Genomic DNA, 25,314 nt, shown 5'->3' with positions numbered 1-25,314 from the left:
TGCAGTCGGCCAAGATCACGCCACTGCACTACAGCCTGGGAGACAGAGTAAGACTATGTCAAAAAAAAAAAAAAAAAAAAAATCTGCCAGCTTTTCCCCTGTGGGCATCTTTTACTATAGTCATGCCAAACTACTTCATCTGCAATTTCTGGAATATACCAAGTTTCTTTACACCTTTGAGAGGTTATTTGCTTATTTGTTTATTTAGAGACGATCTCACTCTGCCATCTGGGTTGGAGTGCAGTGGCACAATTACAGCTTACTGCAGCCTTGGCTTCCAGGGCTCAGGCAATCCTCCCAACTCAGTCTCCTAAGTATCTGGGATTACAGGTGCATGCCACCACACTTGGCTAGTAGAAAGGGGGTCTCATGTTGTTGCCCAGGCTGGTCTCAAGCCCCTGGGCTCAAGTGATCCTCTCACCCTGGCCTCCCAAATTGTTAGAATTATAGGTATGAGCCACTGTGCCCAACCAAGATGTTGTTTATGCTGTTTCCTAGCTTTATCCTACCTGTCTGTTAAGATTCAACCTTCCCTGAACTTTCCACGAAGAGTCAGCATATCCTTCTCTGTGCTCAGAATATACCTCTCCCTGGTGCTTATCATCACGTTGTACTGTAGTCAGTGGAAGTGAGAGAATTCATATACTCAGTGTAATAACAGTGATTATTTTTATTGTAAGTACATGTTGATGAGTCTGTAACCCTATTGATGGCAAATTCCCTAAGATAGAGCCTGCAATGAATTCTTTTCTACATTCCAAGGGTCTCGCAAATTAGGGAACAAATGAACAAACTAGCTCCAAACTCAGTGCTACTATGGTATCAAACAACCTACGCCCATTAGCAATCAGTCTGGGAAAATGCCTAAAGGTTTTGGGCAAGACTCTGACCTCAGCATTTTAGAAGATCAATCTTAAATGTACCAGGAAACTTGGAAGTTACTTTACATTAATCCTTTACCTGACACAGTAATCCCTGATTCCTAAATGTCTCTGGGGTACCCCTTTCCATTGCTGGCAAACTGTCAGAAAGCTTTTCTTGAACAGAAACCCTCAGCTACCAGTGATTTTCATGGGACTCTGGCTTTCTAAAATTATACGTCTACAATGTTTGATTTTAAGTATTTCTTTTGAAATCAGAAAAAGACATTTTCATAGAAGGAAGTAATTTTTCACCTATTAAATCAAAACCATTCTCACTGTAGCTCATGCCCTTTGGACTAATTATGTCTTTCAGGGGTACTGAAAACAATCTGCTCTCTTTTATATATGAGAAATTTTACACTACTTGACAACAGTTATCATGATCATCTTTAGTCATCCTTTCTTTAGATTCAACTGTTTCCTGAAAATGTGTTTAAACTCCCTGCTCCTTCTTATTTCTAAATGAACACACTGGTATCCTTTTGATGATTAGCCCTGGGCCCTCAGCTCAGTTGGTACTACTCTAGACAGAGGTCTTGGTATGGAAGTAATAAGGGGTTCTGGACTGAATAATTCTTTAGTGACATGATGAGCTCTGGGGAGACAGGCACATCTTCCCTCCCTCAAACTGTACTAATGGATAATATGGACTGCTGTGGTCTGAGTGAGATGGCATCTGGCCACCTTACTGAAGAGGCTGATAGCAAAGGAAATGCTAGTGCAGGAAGCAGTGCTTAAGAACTCTCATATGCTTTGGTCTTGGCCATCTCTGGAACACTTTACCTTTAGCCTCCCAGAGATTTTTCACACGGGGGAGGATCAGGTCTCAAAGCATGTAATTTCCAACTGGAGAACTTCTCATCAAGCAAGTGGCTAAACCCATAGTGCAAGCCTCATACCTGCTGTCCCTTGGCTGAGGATAAACAGTTTGAGGGTTCTGCTTAAATCAGTATTTCCAGTAGAATGGAGCCCATCACAGCCACTGGAGCCACTTTTTGGCTTTGTGTAACAAACCTCCTAGTCAAATACTTATGAATACTACCAATGGTGGAGCTTCATGCAGAGTAATACAACTTTGGATTTAGAAATGGAACAGAAGTGAGTTCTTTTGATATCAAGCAGGCTTCTCTCAGTATTGCAGGGAACTGAGGAGGAATCTAAGTCCATCAGCACTATCCGTGAGGGTGGGTAACAAGCAGTCTGTTAAGACTGAGAATACCACTAATGCCCTGATCCTAGCTTGGGATTATGAATCCAATACCAGGTGGAGGTTTTACCAGAACTCCAGCACAAGGACACTCACATCTTGCAAGAGTTTCTCCAGATTTTCTTGAAGTTCATAGAAGTACTGTGATGTAATGAGGCCACTCTGAGATTTATCCAGGCAGTCTCGGGCCATCTCAATCACCTGATGATGAATAAAGCTCAGGGCTCCATCTGCCAAGGGCAGCACGCTGTCTGGAGTGTTGGAGGAAATAAACTCTGCTAGTCGCTCTTCCATTTGTGCGGTGGCCTGGGAAGAAAAGCAAGAAAGAAACACTTCCCTTCTAATCCCAGCTCAGTTGGAGCTAAGCCTGAAGGATCTGGAAATAGCAGAATAATGGGCTCCCTGTAATCCTGGTTTCCTTACACTGCATTTGGGAAACCTGATAACTGAAGACATTAAAAGATCACCTTCAAGTTAAGTCAAGATGCCTTTGCTTTATATTCAAGGTTCTCTTTTACCTGGCCTTGCCCATCTTCCTTAACTCCTTGCAGGGCAAGCTCTTTTTTTTTTTTTGAGACGGAGTTTCACTCATGTTACCCAGGCTGGAGTGCAATTGCACGATCTCGGCTCACCGCAACCTCCGCCTCCTGGGTTCCGGCAATTCTCCTGCCTGAGCCTCCTGAGTAGCTGGGATTACAGGCACGCACCACCATGCCCAGCTAATTTTTTGTATTTTTTAGTAGAGACGGGGTTTCACCATGTTGACCAGGATGGTCTCGATCTCTTGACCTCGTGATCCACCCGCCTCGGCCTCCCAAAGTGCTGGGATTACAGGCCTGAGCCACCGCGCCCGGCTCCTAATTCTCCTTCTAATCTCAGTTTAAGCATCGAGTCTCCTCTGGGAAGTCTTTCCTTTCCCCCAGGCAAACTAGGGTTTTCATTCCTCTGTTCTTCTTCCCCTAGACCTCCCAACTGTGTAAACTTAGTATATGGGCACTGCTGGTTTCTAAACTGGGAAGTCCTTCAAGTCAGAGAGAGTTTCATTTATCTCAGGATCCTCTTACTTAACCTTAGGACCCAAGGGAGTTAGGCAGGTGCTCAGAGAGTTGCTTAGTGAACCTGCCTGGTTGCAGATGGCAAGTTGGAATGGGGGGACTTATAGATAGGAACATGACAGTGACCTGGATCCCCAGAAGAGAGTGGAGGTCTGGCTCCAAAGCCTCTTAGGGACCTAACTACACAGTCATATCAAAATGACAAATACACATCTGAGAACGAATTCCTAGTTGTCTATCTAAGACTTTGACTTATTTCTTTTGCCACCAGGTGGTGATTTCTGATTTCCAGTGTGTTTTTAGGCAAATGTATACTTACATACATATATATGCGGTGTGTCTATGTGGAGAATGAAAGAGGAAGAGGGGAAAAGAGTGGGAATAAGAGGAGGAAGAAGGAAGTGAAGGAATCTTAACACATTTTCTCTAACAATAGTTCATCCAATAGGAAGGAACTGGAAACGTGCCTATAAACACAAACATCCAATGCTACAAAAACACCTAATATACAAGGAGGGGGAGGACATGCATGAGATACATTTCTCAACATTATATACTCCCACACTTCATAAGCACCATGTACATCAAAATGAATTCCTAGCTGTTTGTTCTGCCTCCTTCCTCACTCTTTTCTCTAGCGCCCACTCCAAAGCTAGAAAGCGCAGACCACAGGGTACAGGTTCTGTAGTCCAGTATCCTCTCTCCATCAGGAATAGAGCCTATCTTCAGAAGGTCAGGTCAGAGTGTACAGGCATGTGGTGTTGAAAAAGACATGCAAATAGGGCTGGGTGCGTGGCTCACACCTATAATCCCAGCACTTTGGGAGGCTGAGGCAGGTGGATCACCTGAGGTCAGGAGTTCGAGATCAGCCTGGCCAACATGGCAAAACCAGCCTCTACTAAAAATACAAAAATTAGCTAGCTGTAGTTGCACATGCCTGTAGTCCTAGCTACTCAGGAGGCTGAGGCAGGAGAATCGTTTGAACCTGGGTGGCAGAAGTTCCAGTGAGCCAAGATTGCACCACTACACTCCAGCCTGGGTGACAGAGCAAGATTCCATCTCTTAAAAAAAAAAGACATGCAAATGGGAAACAAGGTCCTAGTTCCACATATAAGGAGGTTCACAGCCAAACAACAAAGCTGTGAATGGTACTTCTCAGCTATCTCAGGATACCAACCTACTTTCCTCCCTCAGCATTTTCCTGCTTGAAAATATAAATTCAAATGTTAGCAAGCAATTCTGAGATCTGTTTCCTACTTCTACTGCTCTCTCTGGCCTTCTTGCTAATGCAGCCTACTTCTGTCTGTGTACTCTCTGACACCTGGTAATGATGTGGTGCTTAAGAAATCTCTATTAAATAGAGGTGCCATCAGATGGCAAATCCTGTAATGAGTGAACCCTGACTCATGGATCCTCACGAGCACATTGAGAAATAAAGCATCCAGTTCTTTTTTCCTGTTTAATATATGACGAGATATCTTTCTGACATTCCCCTCTGGATAACTCTACTTCTGGATAGTGAAGAAATAGAGGCCTTGCAAATGCAGTCCCCAAACTGATAGTTTCCTGCTGTCTCCTTCTCAAGTAGTCTAGAAGCCCCTGTGCTGTGTCCACAGCCTCCTGGCTTTCTGTTCTTCTTCTTGGTTATCTCTGGAGGTAGCACTTCATTCCCTTACTCCAGAGTCTTCCCACTGGGGCTGGCTATAGGCAGCCACCCTGGGGGACATTGCCACTCTCCTTTTAAATGCATCCTTACCTTCGGGAATCTTTCTTTGTACACATGATTCATCATTATTATTTCACTGTCAAAGGAAACTGGGGATCGTCCAGGACTGAAAAAGAAAGAAATGATTGTGTTACTTTAGTGCTATGGAACAAAAAGAAAGATGGCCATCCCCAGAGACTCTGTCTTCAGCAGCCTACATACACCTACCTTAATGGCTACTGAGTTCTAGAGCCTTTCTTATTCCTAGAGTTTCCAGTGTTCCTTGTTCAGTTCAAAATGGTACCATATGGAGCTAAGCTTGGTTTTCAGAGACTTCTGCCAGGCTAGAAAGACCTAGAAAGGGACCTACTCCTAAGCTCACTGGTGGCTTTCCTAGGATAACCTCCCCCAGAATAGGATTCTCTGTGTCCTCTTAGTTTTGCCAGTAGGGTTGGGTGTGCCCCAGCATATTCTTGGAAACAAAGCAAATCAAACAACTACCAAAGCAACAAAAGGAAGACGGTGCACATGTACATTTTTTTGCAAACTAGCTGCAGCCAGTGGACCTAACTTGGGCTCTGACCTGGGGGATGAATGAGGCTAGTCCAGACTGTTATAAGTCTGGGTCATTTACTGAAGAGAGCCAGTATGTTTTCTGCCTTAATTTATTATCTTCCCTGATAACCTAAATCTCCCCCTCTGACTCATATGTGATTATATCTCCTTAAAGGATTTCAGAGTTGGAGCCGCATAAATAGATATACGGGTCTTACCCAGTTTACTGCTCCTGACACATGATCCCAGATGTGCTAGTTTCACAACTGTCCCATTTTGTCTTTCTTCCCTGGAATGTGCCATGTTTTGGCCTGCTGTTCTGTTGCACATTACCAAGGATTAAAGAGTAATATAGCAGGGGTTTCTCTGAGCAACACTGTGGGCCTCCCAATCTCAACTGGCCTAAAAGGTACCCTTCTCTATGTATGGGTTGTTGAGACCACCAAGACTCAGGTGTTTCTCTGTGAGACAGAGAAAGGCACTGGGGATCCACACCTGCTCGTTTGTATGCCTGATCCTTTTGCACTGAAGTTCCAGTCATCATCTTCAACAATCTCTAAACCTGAACCAGTCATTGTGGTCTAGCCCAGCTTACTCCTTGTCACTCCTGGTGCAGTGACAGCATTACCTGAGGGGATTCTTTCTGGGAGGAACTGCTGCTCCTCTGGGATCCTACACTGCAGATATTAGCCAATTAATTACTTCTTAGGGACCCTGCAAAAGTGAGCTCGGTCATTAAAGTCATGTTCATTTTAACCTAAAATTCTGGCACTAATTTACCAGTTAACACCAATGAGAATAGAAAATTAAGCATCAGCTGTTAAGGTTTGTTTGGTTTGATGAAGATGTGCCCAGGTGATTCATAAAGACAGATTCAAATGGACATTTAATTCTGCTTTTGAAATGGTCTTCTTCCCCATGCTGGCAACCTGTTTTCAGCAGCAACTTTTTTAGCTGGCCTAGCTCATATACCCAGGGCCTATGGGTTCTGGAGCCAGACAACCATCAGAATGGATACCATTGTTCTCCTTTTACTGGATGTAATCTAAAGTATATTTTTGCTGCTAACTACCTTAAAGGGAATAAGAAAGGGACCACTTGACAGTATTGTTAAATACCTCCTGGGGTGATAGGTTGAGCTGTACCTGAAGCCAAGAAGGGCCTGGGCTTTGCTGAACTTGACTCACTCAAACTGGCCAATGTATTATGCCAGGGGTTAGCAAACTGCAGCCTGCAGACCAACTCTGGCCTGCCACCCTTTTTGTTTCTTTTGGTAAATAAAGTTTATATATTATTTGTAGATGCTTTCATATTACAACAGAGTTGAGGAAGGTGACAGAGATATATGATTTATAAAAAAGCCTAAAAATATTCAGTCTTAGCCCTTTATGGCACAAGTGTGCCTATTCCTGTGCTATGCAAACAAACTGAAATCCACATCCACTGGGACAGTGGGCAGAGAACACCCTCACCTGAGGCTCCGGGAGCGGGGCCGCATGGCTGGGGACTGCCGTCCCTCCTCATCTGGTACGCTCTCTGTGCTGAAATGCTTTGTCAAAAAGTGTAGCTCATCAGCTGTAGGCTGGAAAGGCAACTGGTGCAGCTTTTCCTGTGAGGAGCATGACGACTAGAGGGGAAAACATTAACAGGCGGCATTAAAGACATGTCCCAGGGCAGTCCAGGAATGGGGAAGGACTGAAAATGGTCAGGGAACTTCCCAGTCACTGTAAACCCAAAGCAGGTCTTCTTTCCTCTACTCCCTTAGCCTTGCCTGTGCATGATCTTTTTCTTCTCCAGCGCTTCAGAGCCCTCAGCCCTGAGGAACCCAATATACTAGAGTTCTTCAGGAGTTGTGCAGCGAGTTGGACCCAGACCTTCGTGAAATGTTAGAACTGCAAAAGTAGTTAATAAATCATGCTTCCTCACTTGGGACATGTTCTAGGTGTGCCCAGCTGCAAATAACATCCTCTTAAATTCTCCAGTCCACAGTCTTGAGAGAGCCACCCTGGGGGCAGCTCAGCAATGTTTCCTTTTGGCTGTTATCTGGAGGAGAAATGCCTTTGCTGGATCTGTGAAGGCTGTGCCCAGACTCTAGGGACACCAGCAGGGAAGAAAATTACTTTTACATCTGAACCTGAAGATTAGACTTGACCTGAATACACTCATGAATTCTAAAAATGTTTCAATGACTAAGGATTCCTGATAACAGCCCACTGCCAATCTCAACATGCCATCTGAGGGAGGGTGCTTGTGCTATCACAGGACTTCCACAGGTGCAGCTAATGCTGAAGCACCCATTCAGCCCCAGGACTGGGGAATTTCCCCTTACCTGATAAGACTGACAAAGAATACAGGCAAGTTGAACACTTTCAGCCCAAGTTCTATTTATCAAATGATCAGCCTCCTGAGTAGCTGGGATTACGGGCGTGCACTCCTACACCCAGCTAATTTTGTATTTTTAGTAGAGATGGGGTTTCTCCATGTGGGTCAGGCTGGTGTTGAACTCCTGACCTCAGGTGATCTGCCTGCCTCAGCCTCCCAAAGTGCTGGGATTATAGGCATGAGCCACCGCACCTGTCCTCTTTGTTTTTTAAAGACAGGATTTTGCTCTGCTGTCTAGGCTGGAGTGCAGTGGTGTGATCATAGCTCACTGCTGCCTCAAACTTCTGGGCTCAAGTGATCCTCATGCCTCAGCCTCCCAAGCAGCTGAAACTTCAGGTGCATGCCCCCAGGTCCAGTTTCTTTTTTCCTTTTTCTTTTTCTTTCTTTTTTTGTAAGAGACAGGTTCCTGCTATGTTGTCCAGGCTGGTCTTTTGGAACTCCTACTTCGACCACCCAAAGTGCTGAGATTATAGGCCTGAGCTACTGCACTTGTGTTTTATACTAAATCCATATTTAAATGGATTTAAATATCTAAATCCATTTAAGAATCAAAGCTAAAGCACCACACTGAGATAACTCTGTTGTCATAGGATCAATACTAAGTGAGAAATCAGCTTTTTTTTTTTTTTTTTTTTTTGCTAACAGTACACATTTTCTCTCATAGAATACTATAATACATGAAGTTATAAACAGTGAGTGAGATGTCTCCACAGGGTTATTTCTTGGCCACACTTTAATAAATGATTTGGATCAAAGTTGCAAAAAGTATTCACACCATCTATAGCTAACGTGAAACTGGTGAGGCAATGTAAACTACAGTGGGCAAAACTGGTGTTTTAAAGAATCCTAATAAGCTACAGCACTGGGCTCAGTCTATTAAAATTTGCAAAAAAGGAATCTTTATACATATATGAAACTCTTACAATGGTTCTAAAAAAAAAAAATCACTTGTTTTAGTAAAGAGTTATGGGAAAGGGGATGTTTACTAGGGAATGATCTTAACAGTTGCCAAAGACCAGTGACATCTTTGGATTAATGTGATAGTAATATCTAGGTTGGGAAAGGAAATGTACTCCTTTTCCCTGCTCGAGATTCGTGAATAAAGGCACACTAAGCAGGGAAGACCTGAAGAATGCTGCAAGAAATGGGGATGGGGTCAGCAGGTCTATGGTCTGATTCTGCATGGGCTCCGAAGACTAAAACACTCCATATAAGGCCCTTTACAGAAAAAGTTGGCTAACCATGGCACTGTGGTTTTAATAAAAAGTTGCTCGGCTGGGTGTGATAGTTCACACCTGTAATCCTAGCATTTTGGGAGGCCAAGGCAGATGGATTGCTTGAGCCCAGGAGTTTGAGACCAGCCTGGGAAACATGATAAAATCCCATCCTACAAAAAATACAAAAATTAGCCTGCTATAGGCTGGTAGCATGCCCCTGCAGTCCCAGCTACTCAGGAAGCTGAGGTGGGAGGATCATCTGAGCCTGGGGAGGTCAAGGCTGCAGTGAGCCGTGAATGCACCACTGCACTCCAGCCTGGGTGAGAGTGATACTCTCTTGTTTCAAAAAAACAAAAAAGCTGCTCAATGAGGACTTACTTAAGGGTCAATTGTGCATAGCAGCAATTAGTACAGCTCTTGTGTTTTGGGCTAAAACATTCTCCAAAGTAAATAAACATTTTAGAGACAGGTCCAGCTTTTTGCTTCAGATGCATCAAACTTGGATATCAAATAACCATCACTCTTCCCTTCTTTTTTGAAAGAAAAAGGTGAAAAAGAGGGAAAAGTCTACTAAGTTTTTTGGATATAAGAAATGTGATCTGCTCTTGGTTCCAGTTCTAGAAATAAGGATGCAGGAGCAGGAGAAGTGTGAGTAGGAGCCCCCATATTTGGTCTCACTGTCAAAGCAAAAGTTCATCCTCGAGCCCTCCTTTGCCTCCACTAGAAGTAACCAATTTCCAGAGAGGGCACTGGTCATCCTTTCTGAAGGCACTTATGGAGCTGGCTATGGCTGGGAGGGGACACCAGCCCTCTGGTGCACTCTGCATCATCTCTAAGCAACCTCTTTGAGTTTGCCTTTGGAGAAAAAGCTGAGAACGATTTTGTAACACTAGATAACCCAAAGGAAAGTACTTTCTTAGGGTGAAGGAAGTACGGCCATAGATTTGACCACTTACGGAGACAGTGGAGCTAGGAGTGTTAGTTCCATATCCTGAAGAGGGCAAAGAGGCCAAAGACCAGCGCCGTCCATCAGTCCTGTATGCAAGAAAAAAGTATTAGGCAGTTTCTACAGGACTCTACCCTGACCCACAACCTGCCTGTCTGTCCATCAGCATTTTGGGGCAGCTGATTCACTGTAGGGCTCCTCCTTAAGACATTACTGGTCAGTCCAGTACATGCTTTTATTCCTCTCTCCTACAGAGGGTCTATTGTTGTTTTCCCTGCAAAGACAGATATCTCTGACTATAAAAGAGTCCATGACTTTGAATAACATAAGAACATCTGTCATAAAACACTGTGGTTTTGGAATAAATATTTTCATACTCTCAACTTACTTTCAGAGAAACAATGACAGAGGATTCCAGCTACAGGCATCTTCACAAGATAGAATTGCCACTGAAATACAGCTATTTCCATTTTGGAAGGCTCCACGTAAAGGGTTCTGTGGTCTTCCTCAGGCCACTGGCTGACAACAGGAAGAAGTGGACCACCGTCTGGGTCTGAACTGAGCATTAATCAATGGCAAATAGTTATAGGCTGCCTAGGAGCCATTAGGACCCATAAAACCAATCTTTGGGAATATTTGTCAAACAGCGATAGTAACTTTATGAATGAGATGGGAGGTAACATACCCTTGGCTGTATATGAGACTCTGGGGGAGGCTTTCTGCTGCTCTCAAAAGGATGCTCCCCAAAGCACTCATCAAAGCAAACAAACTAACCCCTCCCCCAGTTATTTCCTTTACTGTAGAGGGGAAAGATCAAGCAGATCTCTAGTTTGAAACATTTATAATATGAACATGTGATTCTTTGCCTGGACTGTGGGATGTAGTGTATTCTTTTTTTTTAGAGCTTGAAGGTACAGCCTCCTCTGGTTGAAGTTAGCTACAAAGTTTTTTTGTTGCTACTCGCAGAACCTTAGACTATCAGCAATGGAGGATCTTTGCAAGTTCATATTACAATTTATGGAGAAAACCACTAAGATTTGGGTGATTTGTTCAAGGCTTCATGGTTATGGTAGGGACAGGGAGAAGAAGCAAAAAGAGGAATAAATCTTGCTGGGGCTTCTCCCTTTGAGGCACTCCCCGCCACCCTCACCTATACCTAGCGGCTTTCGTAAGCTGAAGGTTTCATGCCACATGCACATGACTCAAACTTCATGCTACCCTGGTAGCAGCACATATAGGCTGTAACTCTGCTGGAACCTAGTCTCTGAGATTCAGACGCATCCAGGAAGGTACTCAGACAGGATGTTCTTTTTGACCTCTTTGCTGGGTCTTGGGAGCGCTACACAATAAAGCAAGTCCATTCCAGGAAAACAGATCAGCAAAGATGAGACAAGTATAACTCAGGAATGGATTTCCCAAACCTTTGTCAAATATACTTTTGCACATGTGAGTTTTCCTCCCCTTAGACAGAAATAGAAGTCAGTTGCATGGCAGCTATTTCTCTGTATGATGAACAGCAGGGGCCGCCAGAGTCAGGAACAAAATGCCACCACATGATGCCTTTATTTCCTCTATCTGGTCACCACGGTCACCTGAATGACTGAGGAAAGTTGTGGGAATAAGGGTGACTTGTCCCTAAGCTCAGAAGTTTGGAAATATTCAGCAATTCCTGCCTCTAAGCATATGAGCTCTGAGCCTTGATTCCAGCAGGTAGAGGGAGATCCCTTTGGGCCTCTTTGCAAGATAGGGAAGGCCCAATGTTCATATCCACAGTCACAGAAGAATCATCACAACCAGTTTTCACCAATCACAACATCACAAACCATACTGTCTGGCCATGCATAGCAGTTTCCCAGCCCCTCTTCCCATTATACCCTCTATTACCTGTCGGCTCTGTGGCTATGGCTGTAGTAAAAAAAAAATACACATTATAGTGAGAACCAAAGGAACCAGAGAGAGTGGTCTTTTTGAACCTTGGTATTTGGTCTAGCTTGGCACATTCCTTCTGTTTAGGAATGCGTGATAGTTTGAAGTGAAATTGTAGTACCAATGGGTCTATCCTCAGCATTTCATTCAATCTGTCTTTTGTTTGATATTGCAAACTAATGTGATTCTCCAAAGTGCCAGCCTGACCTCATAACCAGAAACAGACAATTCCCAATAAATCTGTTTGGCAGGGTTGAAACACTTCTCCCCACCCACACCAATAACTAGCAGCTTTTCCTACTATGTTCTATAAGAGGACAGCCCAGAGATCCATGTTCCATACACATGACTCAAATGTCATGCCATCTAGCACAGACCTACTTGGGTCTCAGCGGCAAAAATCAGGTCCTGAAGCCTCCTAGTTGGTTCTACTCATAAACCCAGGCAATGGAAGACACATGGTATCAATGGAACAGGCTGTTCCCTCTGCCTCGAATGGGTCCTCACACCTAACGTTGCAGCTGCTTCTCATTCTTCAGAGAGGCTTGACATGGCCATCCAGTGGAGATTCTCTGCTCTTAGTCTCTTCCTGTTCTTTTTTTGTTTTTGCTTTTTGGAGATAGACTCTTGTTCTATTGCCAAGGATGGAGTGCAGTGGCACGATCTAGGCTCACTGCAACCTCCACCGCTTGGGTCCAAGTGATTCTCCTGCCTCAGCCTCCTGAGCAGTTGGGATTACAGACCTGTGCCACCATGCCTGGCTAATTTTTGTATTTTTGGTAGAGACACGGTTTCACCATGTTGGCCAGGCTTGTCTCAAACTCCCGATTTTAAGCGATCTGCCCGCTTTGGCCTCCCAAAGTGCTGGGATTACAGGCATGAGCCACTGCGCCTGGCCCTCTTCCTGTTCTTTCATGCAACATCATGCTGTCCCTCTCTATGATGCTTGTCATAGTTTATAACCATATACTTGTTTGTCTTTCTCTCCTACTACTCATTGGTCTCCCCACCAGGGTACATAGCTTTCAACAAATGAAGGTATCTCTATTAAAGGTGATTTGATTGTGGTTGAAGTGAGACAGAAAATATGCAAATAAGAAAATATCAGGAATTGAAAAGTACTAGTTTGAAAATAAAACTGGATGATTTGATAGAGAATTACAAGGAGACCCCTTTAGATTGAATGTTTAGGGAAGGCCTCTCTGAAGAGGTTATATTTAAGATGAGACATGAATGGTAAGAATGAGTTACTTAAATGAAGAGCAGAGGGAATAGCATTCCTTACAAAGGAAACAATCAGTACACAGACTCTCTCACATCCTGAGTTTGAGGGAAGTAAGGACTATGTCTGTTTTGCTACTAATACATAACTAAGCACCCAGCTGACCACACCTGGCTCTAGTTAGTGGTGCTCAGCAAATATTTATGGAATGAATGAGAAATAACTCAATGCCACCTATGGGGATCTGGCCACAGGTCTTGCTGTCCCAGCTTGTACCTACTCTGAGACTACAGTTCATACACATACAGTCCAGGCAAGAAGTCTGGGATAAGTCTTTCCAGCTGGGTTGGAAAAAAAAAAAATGCATTAATTCAGCATATTCTTATACTATAAGTGATCTTAACTGGATCCTTGCTTAACAGATTGGAAGTTTCACAGGGTAGGAGAGATGAGCCCATGAAACAAACCTGGATAAAATTTATTTTGAATAAGGCAAGTGGGTTGATGAGGGGAAACCCAAGTCAGCCATCAAACTTCCCTCAACCTGTTCAAGTTCTTTTCAGCTACAAAGAATCCTGGAAAGAGGATCAATTTCTTTTGGGTTATCATTGGAACAGTGAGTTAACACTATTTCCAGGAGCCTCCCTTTTTCCTAATATGTCTTTTTAAAAAAAGTAATCTAAGTATTAAAACTGTCCTGGCTGGCCGGGTGTGGTGGCTCATGCCTGTAATCCCAGCACTTTGGGAGGCTCAGGTGGATGACTTGAGGTCAGGAGTTCAAGACCAGCCTGGTCAACATGGCGAAACCTCGTCTCTACTGAAAATATAAAAAACATTAGCTGGGCATGGTGGCAGGTGCTTGTAATCCCAACTACTCAGGAGGTTGAGGCAGGAGAATTCCTTGAACCCAGGAGGTGGAGGATGCAGTAAGCCGAGACTGTGCCACTGCACTCCAGCCTGGGGGATAAGAGTGAGACTTCATCTCAAAAACAAAACAAAACAAAAAAAACAAAAACAAAAAAACTGTCCTGACCTCCAGCTATATTACATTCTCCATCCCTTAAAGGTTACAAAGCTGGAACCATAATTTTCCTGCAGGTCTTATACCAGACTAACTCTAACCAAGAACAATTTTAAAAATAAAAAATAAAATATAGGCCGGGCACGGTGGCTCAAGCCTGTAATCCCAGCACTTTGGGAGGCCGAGGCGGGTGGATCACGAGGTCAAGAGATCAAGACCATCCTGGTCAACATGGTGAAACCCCGTCTCTACTAAAAAAATACAAAAAAAATTAGCTGAGCATGGTGGCACGTGCCTGTAATCCCAGCTACTCAGGAGGCTGAGGCAGGAGAATTGCCTGAACCCAGGAAGCAGATGTTGCGGTGAGCCGAGATCGCGCCATTGCACTCCAGCCTGGGTAACAAGACCGAAACTCCGTCTCAATAAAATAAAAATAAATAAATAAAATAAAATATAATAAATATAAGCCTGCCAAAGAATCTTAGGAAAGTCCTGACAAAAGCTGGGCCCGGTGGCTCATGCCCATAATCCCAGCACTTTGGGAGGCTGAGGTGGGTGGATCACCTGAAGTCGGAAGTTTGAGACCATCCTGACCAACATGGAGAAACCCTATCTCTACTAAAAATACAAAATTAGCTGGGGATGGTGGCGCATGCCTATAATCCCAGCTACTTGGGAGACTGAGGCAGGAAAACTGCTTGAACCCAGGCAGTGGAGGTTGCAGTGAGCCAAAATTGCGCCACTACACTCTAGCCTGGGCAATGAGCGACACTCCAGCTCAAAAAAAAAAAAAAAGTTCTGACAAGAAATCATGTGTGAAAAAACGAAAGAAAGAGAGAGAGAGAGAGAAAGAGAGAGAGAGAGAAAGAGAGAAAGAGAGAGAAAGACAGAAAGAGAGAAAGAAGGAAATCATGTGTGGTACAGAGCCTAGGTATGTGATTTGGATGGATTAATCTCATTCAGCTCAGATTTCTCCAAAGGCCTGATGATACTCCAGCCATACGCAGAGCTGTCAGTGTTGCTGCCATGGGCCAGAGACAGCTTTATATCATTCTGAAGAGGGGAGAGACATGAGAGGACTATAAGCATGGCTCTGTATGCACCAAATCTTTCTAAATACTTGGAAGGAAAAGTGAAGTCCCTGTAGTCTCTTTATCTGCCACACAAACTCCAGCTCAAAGTCAAGGAGAGAGGCACAGAGGGCCCTTCCAGCCCCTTTAAACTAGCTGGGTTAGAGGGGACGAAGAGAATAACTTTCGGTCCTCCTAGAGGTTATTTTCTCTTTGATCACTCTAGGATAGCTCTCAATTGAGAGTATAATGCTTCGGAACACACCCATAGGACATCAGGTACTAAAAAAAAAGTGAATCATAAAAATAAATCTACTTTTACTTAATATCTACTCTCCTGTTCAAACATTCAAACACAAATACATGGGGCACCTACAAAGCAAAACCAGAATACGATGATTACAACCTGGAAGAGAAAAGCAAAGAGAGAGTTTTGATGGATGGGAGCCTCAGGTAATACAATGGAATGAGTAGTGACACTTAAAGGAGGAATCTGACATTCAATTAACCCTCAAGCAAGTGCCACATGTGTTGGTCCCCGAGGTTTTCTATCAACTTACCTACGGGCAGGAACAAAGGAAAAGTGAGCAGGTGCATTTGGAGAGAAATTCCGGGGGCTGTCCAAAGGACTGTTACCTGTGGGTGGGAAAGGAAACAAAATTCTGTGAGGTTTGCTTTTGGGGAAAGCTGACATGACCTTCAGGCAAGAAATCTTCCCGTAGCACTGGCAATTAGTATATATGGTTATTTTCTCAGTCCCACTATCAGTTTAATGAGTCTCTTTCCGTAAAAGTTTTATAGCCCCGGTTTTCTCCCTTGTTCCAAAGTTTCCTATAACAACCCATGTCTCTCAGACATCCATTCTAGATCTAGCAGCAACTTGACTATTTCCTGCCCTCCTAGGAACACACCTGAGACTTTAATCTGTCTTGTCAAGTGAACCAACATTCAGAAGGCTTAATGAGTTCATTCAGTATAGAAGGTAGAGCCAAATGTTCATGCTTTCTCAAAGGGCAATAGGACCCTTAATCCAAAAGTTTCTTGCATATATATATCTGCAGTGTATCCAAAGGCTAAACCAGGAACATGTGTGCTTTAAGGGGAAAGAGAGGTTCTCAGGTAGGGACTCGGGATAGTAGTAACCCTTAAGATAGTTCATAATAAAGGCCCCCCAACTCTACAAAGCAAACCATCATTTCTTACTAGTTTTCACGTGTCCCTTGTAACTTAAAGCTCAGAAGCTTTGAACAAAACCCTATAAGTTTACTTTTTTGTACTAATCCCAACAGTTCTTAAACCTAAGCCTGCCATGCTTCTCTGGGCTATCTTCTAGCTGGGAGCTGGTGCATAGGAGCCCCTCACTGGCAGAAGTTAATATGACTCTACTCAAAAGCCCATATTGAAGTAAGCACCATACTCCATGCTGTGCTGGCACCCCTATAGCCCCTGTCCACCTCCTCACTTCTGTGCTTACCTCCCAGGGGCCTGGTACTTCAACATGCCCCGGCTTTTTCTTGGAGAGTATGTTTCCTGCACAGGGTAGGGATGTTCCAAGGTGCCCAAAACTTACCCCTTTGTTTCCCATTATCTCTATCCAACAGGGCTTATACAGCACTTAATGCCTTTTTATACTGATCTAGTAGAAACCAGTCTCTCAATCAGTGCCCCTACTACCCTATGCAGCAGCACTTCTGTATCAATTATATAATGGCATTATTTTTAATTGAAATAGTTAGAAAGAGGCATTTTCAGCTTGCTGTCACCACCAGGTGCATAAAATACACAACTTCATCCAGTGAATCTGCTCTCAACTTTGCGTGACCTCTAGGTTTTTCATGCTCTGTGTTAGGGTTATTGGTTATGACCTCTCCCCATCTTCTGGCTAGCGGGCACCAGGATCTAAAGGAAGTGATCCTGAGTAGCTACTTCCTTAGCCAGGAGTTAATTAGGATCAGGGCTCCTCAGAAGCATTAAGGCTTTTTTTTTTTTTTTTTTAAATTCTATTCTTTTCTGATAGTTTCATCTCATGCAAAGATTAACAAATACCCATAGTTTGATTCTTGGCATACAAAGTCAGATGCTGTTTATTGGTACCCAAAGCTACCCAGCTAAAGCCTCAAGGAGATGCCTGGACAGGAGCATCCGACAATGACTAGTCTTCCAAGGACTGGGCTGGTTACGGAGGCACAACGAATCTTCCGGGTACTCACAGTAGAGCTAGGGTTATGTAACACACACATGTCAGAAATAACTAACACCAAGAGGGAAAAGAAAAGTGGCAAAAACTAACTAAACAGCACCACTGCACTGTAAGACTTCAAGCAGAGGGAGGGGAAAGTGGGGGATACAGAAAAAAAGAGAGGAAGAAATAATAGCTGACAATTTTGCAAATTTGATAAAAAGCATATATCTATATGTTGTGTGACGGGTCCTTTACCAGATTACTTAGGGGTGCATATGTTCACTGTCTGAAACCTGAAGGCTAGGCCATGGCAATGGTACCCAGCTGAGGAGCAGGTATCCCTGAGAACCAACCAAACATCTCAGAGAGTATCTGAGAACCTCCCAAGAAAAACAGTCTCACTGTTCAAACACAGTAGACAAAGACCCAGGAAATTAGCTTAAAAGCAGTTTAGAGGGAGCCGGGCACATGCCTGTCATCCCAGTGTGGGAGGCTGAGGGGGGCGGATTGCTTCAGTCCAGGAGTCTGAGACCAGCCTGGGCAATATGGTGAACACCCCATGTCTACAAAAAAAAATAATAATAATTAAAAAAAACAAAAAAGCAGTTTAGAGACAGGAAGCAGCCTGGATCTCTAGAGCTGTCCTGCTGCCATCCAGGAATGCCCTGTATTTAAGTTTAATAAACTCATCTACTCATCAAGTTGAACTTCTCTGAGTCATTCTTTGGTCTCATGGTTCCTTCCCAGTTTAGGTGGGACATTTACAGTCATTTACAGACATTAAAGTTTTTCTTGTAACATCATAAATCTAAGAATCTCTAAGAACCCCAAACATGAGAAAGAGGAAGAGAATTACATCAAACTACATCATAGTCAAATCACTTAAAACTTAAACTACAGAGAAAAATCTTAGGAGTGGCTAGAGCTTGGTGGAGCTGGGTGAAGTGAGAAGATAGGGTGAAGTTAGAAGATACAGAGGAACAAAGGCAAGGATTATAGCAACTTCTCATTGGAAACAATGCAAGAAGATAGCAAAGCAGTATCTATAAATTATGGAAGATGTGGCTATTCTCCCGCCAACCTAGAATTCTAGACCCAGCTCTTGGGTAGTGAAGAATTTGACTGGCCTTAGTGTCCAGTTCCTGGGAAGAAGCCCCTAAATCCTTGGAATTTCCCAAGTGATAGGAACGCTTTTGTTATTCATGATGGGGCCTGATACTTTATTCTAACGATATAACTCAGGATGTGGGCTGGTCACACCTGAAAGACCAACCATGTGATTAGCAGGTTGGGGCTTTGAGGCCTGGTGCAGTGAGTGGTTTACGCCTGTAATCCTAGCACTTTGGGAGTCAGAGGTGGGTGGATCACCTGAGATCAGGGGTTCCAGATCAGCCTGGCCAACATGGTGAAATCCCGTTTTTACTAAAAATTCAAAAGTTAGCTGGGCATGGTGGAGCACACCTGTAATCCTAGCTACCTGGGAGGCTGAGGCAGGAGAATTGTTTGAACCTAGGAGGCAGAGGTTACGGTGAACCAAGATTGTGCCATTGAACTCCAGCCTGAACGACAGAGTGAGACTCTGTCTCAAAAAAAGAAAAGAAGAAAAAAGGAAAGGAAAGGAAAGGAAAGAAGGAAAGGGAAAGGGAAAGGGAAAGGGAAAGGGAAAGGGAAAGAAAAGAAAAAAAGAAAAGAAAAGAAAAGAAAAGAGAAAAGAAAAGAAAAGAAAAAAGAAAAGAGAAAAGAAAAGAAAAGAAAAGAAAAAAGTGGGTTGGGGCTTTGAGTCTGACATAAACCTGAAGTAGACAGGGGCTAGAGATTAAGTTCAGTCATGTGGCCAATGAGTCAATCAATCATGCCTATACAATGAAACCTGACTCTGGACACAAAGCTCCTGTGAGATTCCCTGCTTAATAATTTGTATGTACTGTTATACATCAATGTGCTAGGAGGGTGATGTATCCTGACTTCACAGAAAGAAGGCACTGGAAGCTTTGCATTTGGGACCCTCCCAGACCTTGTCCTACATATGTCTTCTTTGGCTGGACCTGCTTGTTATCTTTTTTGCCACAATAAAATTGTAAACCTAAGTATAGTGGTTTCCTGAACTCTGTGAATCATTCTAGTGAATTACTGAACTCAAGAGGTAGTAAGAAACTTCAAATTTGTATCCATTTTGTCAGAAGTATGGGTGACTTGGGAACCCCCAAACTTCTGCTTGGTATCTAAAGTGAGGGTAGTTTTGTAGAAGACTAGGCCTTTGTAAAGTGTGGCCTAATTTGGGGTAGTTAGTGTCAGAACTCATTGTACCAGCAAAAAAAAAATAAATAAATATATATATATATTTTTTTTTTGAGATGGAGTCTCACTTTGTTGCCCAGGCAAGGGTGCAATGGCGTGACCTTGGCTCACTGCAACTTCCACCTCCTGGGTTCAAGTGATTCTCCTGCCTCAGCCTCTGGAGTAACTGGGATTATAGCACACACCACCATGCCTGATTAATTTTTTGTATTTTTAATAGAGATGGTGTTTTACCATGTTGGCCAGACTGGTCTTGAACTCCTGACCTCAAGTGATTCTCCCACCTCAGCCTCCCAAAGTGCTGGGGTTATAGGCACGAGACCCTGCTCCCGGCCTCAGCAAGGATACTTTTTAAAGACAGAGGTAAAAAATAAATACTCTTTAAAACAAAAAAGTTAAATAAAATTCTCAACAGCAAACCACACTATAAAAAAATGTTTAAAAAATATCCTTTAGGCAGAAGCAAAAGGGAATATGGATCTGCATGAAACAATGAAGAGCAATGGGAAAGTTAACTACATGGAAAAAGATATATGACATTTTCTTATAATTTAAACTTCTTTTAAAAGCAGTAAATGTTTAAACAAAAATAATAGTGTGGGGTTTACAACACATGAGAACCAAAATTTTGAAAACAACTATATCAAAGCTAGAAGGGGAGAAATGGAAGATTCTTATCCTGTATGTGAAGTGGTATAATATTATTTGAAGAGTGATATGAGAGATATGTTAAATACATATACTATAAATGCTAATGCAAACACCAAACAAAAAAGGGTCATAGCCTGCAAGTCAATAAAGGACATAAATGGAATAAGAATACACACTTAACCCCAAATAAAGCAAAAAAGATCAAGGAAGAAGAAAAAAACAGATGGAATAACTAGTAAACAAATAGGGAGGTGGCAGACATGAACTACATCAACAACCACATTAAATTTTAATAGTCTAAATGCCCCAATACAATACTGAAGAAGAATAAGGTTAGAGGACTAATACTACCTGACGTCAAGACTCACTATAAAGTTATAGCGATCAAGACAACATGGTACTGGTAGAAGAACAGATACATAAATCAGTAGAACAAAGCAGAGAAACCAGAAACAGATCCATACAAATATAGTCAACTGATATATGACAAAGGAGCACCAGCAATTCAATGGAGAAAACATATATTCTCATTGACAAATGGTGCTGAAACAACTGAATGTTCATATGCAAGAAAATGAATCTAAATACAACCTTTTACAAAAATTAACTCAAAATGGGTCATGAAAATGATCCTACTGTATGATTTAACTAAATGTAAAACACAAAACTATAAAACTTGTAGTTGATAACGTCAGAGAGTCTAGGTGACCTTGGGTTTGGCGATGAATTTTTAGGATATGAAACCAAAAGTAAAACCATGAAAGAAAACATTGATAAGCTATACTGCATTACAATTAAGAACTTCTGCAAAAGGTACTGTTAAGAGAATGAAAAAGACAGACCATAGGCTAGGAGAAAATATCTGTAAAAAACACATACTTGGCTAGACACAGTAGCTTATGTCTGTAATCCCAGCACTTTGGGAGGCTGACGATGGAGGACTGCTTGATCCCACAAGTTCAAGATCAGTCTGAGCAATACAGGGAGACAGTGTCTCTACAAAAAATTTAAAAATTAGTTGTGTGTGGTAGCCAAACACACCTGGTCTCAGCTACTTAGGAGGCTGAGGTGGGAGGATCATTTGAGCTCAGGCTGTAGTGGGCTGTGATTGCATCACTGAACTCCAGCCTGGGTGACAGAGCAAGACCTTGTCTCAAAAACAAACAAGCAAAGCCAAGCCCCAACACCCAAAACAAACAAACAAACAAAAAAAAAAAACCCCACATACTTGAAAAAAGACTTGTAAACAAAATTTGCAAAGAACTCTTAACTCTCAACAATAAGAAAACAAACCCAATTTTAAAAATGGGCAAAAGATCTGAGCAGCCACCTAACCAAAGAAGATATACAGAAAGCAAACAAGCATATGAAAAGATTCTCAACACCATTTGCCATAAGAAATTGCAAATTAAAACTACAATTGGATACTCATACATACCTATTAGAACGGATGGGGAACAACAGGAACTCTTGCTATTGTTAGTAGGAATGCAAAATGGTACAGTCACTTTGTAAGACAGTTTGGCTGTTTCTAAAAAGCTAAACAAGTTGCAGCAGCAATTAATAGCTACCCACCAAAAAAAGCCCAGGTCCAGATGGGTTCACAGCCAAATTCTACCAGACATACAAAGAGGAGCTGGTACCATTCCTTCTGAAACTATTCCAAACAATCCAAAAAGACGGAATCCTTCCCAAATCATTTTATGAGACCAACATCATGCTGATGCCAAAACCCAGCAGAGACTCAACAAGAAAAGAAAACTTCAGGCCAATATCCACGATGAACATAGATGCAAAAATCTTCAATAAAATACTGGCAAACCGATTGCAACAGCACATCAAAAAGCATATCCATCACGATCAAGTAGGCTTCATCCCAGGGATGCAAGGCTGGTTCAACATATGCAAGTCTATAAACGTAATTCACCACATTAACAGAACCAAAGACAAAAACCACATGATTATCTCAATTGATGCAGAGAAGGCCTTTGACAAAATTCAACAGCCCTTTATGCTAAAAACTCTCAATAAACTAGGTATCGATGGAACGTATCTCAAAATAATAAAAGCTATTTCGACAAACCAACAGCCAATATTATACCGAATGGGCAAAAACTGGAAACATTCCCTTTGAAATCTGGCACTAGACAAGGATGCCCTCTCTCACCATTCCTATTCAATATAGTATTGGAAGTTTTAGCCAGAGCAACCAGGCAAGAAAAAGAAATAAGGGTATTCAATTAGGAAAGGAGGAAGTCAAATTGTCTCTATTTGCAGACGACATGATTGTGTATATAGAAGACCCCACTGTCTCAGCCCAAAATCTCCTGAAACTGATAAGCGACTTCAGCAAAGTCTCAGGATATACAATCAATGTGCAAAAATCACAAGCATTCCTATACACCAATAACAGACTTAAAGAGAGCCAAATTAAGAATGAACAGCCATTCACAATTGTCACAAAGAGAATAAAATACCTAGGAATACAACTAATAAAGAATGTAAAGGACCTCTTTAAGGAGAATTAGAAACCACTGCTCAACGAAATAAGAGAGGACACAGATAGAGAAACATTCCATGTTCATGGTTAGGAAGAATCAATATTGTGAAAATGGCCATACTGCCCAAAGTAATTTACAGATTCAATGCTATCCCCATCAAGCTACCAATGACCTTCTTCAAAGAACTGGAAAAAAACACCTTAAACTTCATATGGAACCAAAAGAGAGTCTGCATAGCCAAGTCAATTCTGAGCAAAAAGAACAAAGCTGGAGGCATCACACTACCAGACTTCAAACTATACTACAAGGCTACAGTAATCAAAACAGCATGGTACTGGTACCAAAACAGAGATATAGACCAATGGAACAGAACAGAGGCCTCAGAGGCAATGCCATACATCTACGACCATCTACTCTTTGACAAACCTGACAAAAACAAGCAATGGGGAAAGGATTCCCTGTTTAATAAATGGTGTTGAGAAAACTGGCCAGCCATGTGCAGAAAGCAGAAACTGAACCCCTTCCTGACACCTTACACTAAAATTAACTCCAGATAGATTAAAGACTAAAACATAAGACCTAACACCATAAAAACCCTAGAAGAAAATCTAGGCAAAACCATTCAGGACATAGGCATAGGCAAGGAGTTTATGACTAAAACACCAAAAGCAATGGCAAAAAAAGCCAAAATAGACAAATGGGACCTAATTAAACTCCAGAGCTTCTGCACAGCAAAAGAAACAATCAGAGTGAACCGGTAACCAACAGAATGGGAAAAAAATTTTTGCAATCTACCCATCTGACAAAGGGCTAATATCCAGAATCTACACAGAACTAAAACAGATTTACAAGAAAAAAACAAACCAGCCCATTCAAAAGTGGGCAAAGGATATGGACAGACACTTTTCAAAAGAAGACATATATGAGGCCAAAAAACATAGGAAAAAATGCTCATCATCACTGCTCATTAGAGAAATGCAAATCAAAACTACATTGAGATACCATCTCAGGCCAGTTAGAATGGCAATCATTAAAAAATCTGGAGACAACAGATGCTAGAAAGGATGTGGAGAAATAGGAACACTTTTACACTGCTGGTGGGAGTGTAAATTAGTTCAACCATTGTGAAAGACAGTGTGGCGATTCCTCAAGGACCTAGAAATAGAAATTCCATTTGACCCAACAATCCCATTACTGGGTGTATACCCAAAAGATCATAAATCATTCTACTATAAGGTCACTTGCACACGAATGTTCACTGCAGCACTGTTTATAATAGCAAAGACTTGGAACCAACCCAAATGCCCATCGATGATAGACTGGACAGGGAAAATGTGGCACATATACACCATGGAATACTATGCAACCATAAAAAACGATGAGTTCGAGTCCTTTGTAGGGACATGGATGAAACTGGAAACCATCATTCTCGGCAAACTGACACAAGAACAGAAAATCAACACCGCATATTCTCACTCATAGGCGGGTGTTGAAAAATGAGAACACATGGACACAGTGGGGGTAGCATCACACACTGGGGTCTGTAGAGGGGAACTAGAGGAGGGACAGCAGGGGGTGGGGAGTTAGGGAGGGATAACTTGGGGAGAAATGCCAGATATAGGTGATGGGGAGGAAGGCAGCAAACCACATTGCCATGCATGTACCTATGCAACAATCCTGCATGTTCTTCACATGTACCCCAAAACCTCAAGCGCAATAATATATATATATATATATTTTTTAAAAAAAGCTAAACACAGTCTTCCCACACAATCCAGTAACTGCACTAAATAATTACTCACTTGAGTTGAAAACCTGTCTACACAAAAATCTGAACATGAATGTGTATAGCAGGTTTATTTGTAATTGCCAAAAATTGGAAGCAACCAAGATGTCCTTCAATAGATGATGAATAAACATATTGTGTCACATCCATACATTGAAATATTATTTAGTGATAAACATAAACAAGCTATCAACCTACAAAAAGACAGGAACCTTGAACGCATATTGCTAAGTGAAAGAAGTTAATTTGTAAACGCTGTATATCGCGAGATTCTGACTATGTGGCATTTTGGAAAAGGTAGTTGTATAACTATGGAGACAGTAAAACGAACAATGGTGCCAGTGGGGAGAAGATGAGGGACAAATAGGTGAGGTACTGTGCACTGTTTTAGGGAAATAAATCTACTCTGTATGATACTATAGTGGCAAATAAATGACATTTATGCATTTGTCAGAACATACAGAGCTTTATAACATAGAGAGTGATGTAAGGAAAAAAATTTAAGCTTTGGTTTGTCATCTCTAAAGGCAAATGAAAAAAAAATAACTTATGGCCGGGCGCGGTGGCTCACGCCTGTAATCCCAGCACTTTGGGAGGCCGAGGCGGGTGGATCACGAGGTCAAGAGATCGAGACCATCCTGGCCAACATGGTGAAACCCCGTCTCTA

At 42.3% G+C, this 25,314-nt stretch overlaps 1 protein-coding gene across 11 annotated transcripts in view; it reads right to left on the bottom strand.

The window, feature by feature from the left end:
• Positions 1–25,314, bottom strand: part of MAST2 (microtubule associated serine/threonine kinase 2) — a 250,465-nt gene that overhangs the window by 19,868 nt on the left and 205,283 nt on the right. For 7 of the 11 annotated variants that reach the window (XM_017540865.2, XM_037742875.1, XM_017540867.1 and 4 more), the window contains 6 exons: positions 15,790–15,865; positions 11,875–11,895; positions 10,001–10,079; positions 6,918–7,072; positions 4,942–5,017; positions 2,227–2,436 (listed from right to left, as the gene is read on the bottom strand). In XM_017540865.2, coding sequence (XP_017396354.1) covers positions 2,227–2,436; positions 4,942–5,017; positions 6,918–7,072; positions 10,001–10,079; positions 11,875–11,895; positions 15,790–15,865 — 617 coding nt within the window. The remainder of the gene's footprint in view (positions 1–2,226; positions 2,437–4,941; positions 5,018–6,917; positions 7,073–10,000; positions 10,080–11,874; positions 11,896–15,789; positions 15,866–25,314) is intronic. The other 4 variants (XM_017540868.2, XM_017540869.2, XM_037742879.1 and 1 more) reach the window with 1 other exon arrangement.

This window comes from Cebus imitator, unplaced genomic scaffold (assembly GCF_001604975.1).
Source record: "Cebus imitator isolate Cc_AM_T3 unplaced genomic scaffold, Cebus_imitator-1.0 Scaffold129, whole genome shotgun sequence".
In the NCBI taxonomy this organism is placed as follows: Eukaryota; Metazoa; Chordata; class Mammalia; order Primates; family Cebidae; genus Cebus; species Cebus imitator.
The sequence above is the reverse complement of the archived record's forward strand: the minus strand, read 5'-3'. Positions and strand labels throughout refer to the sequence as shown.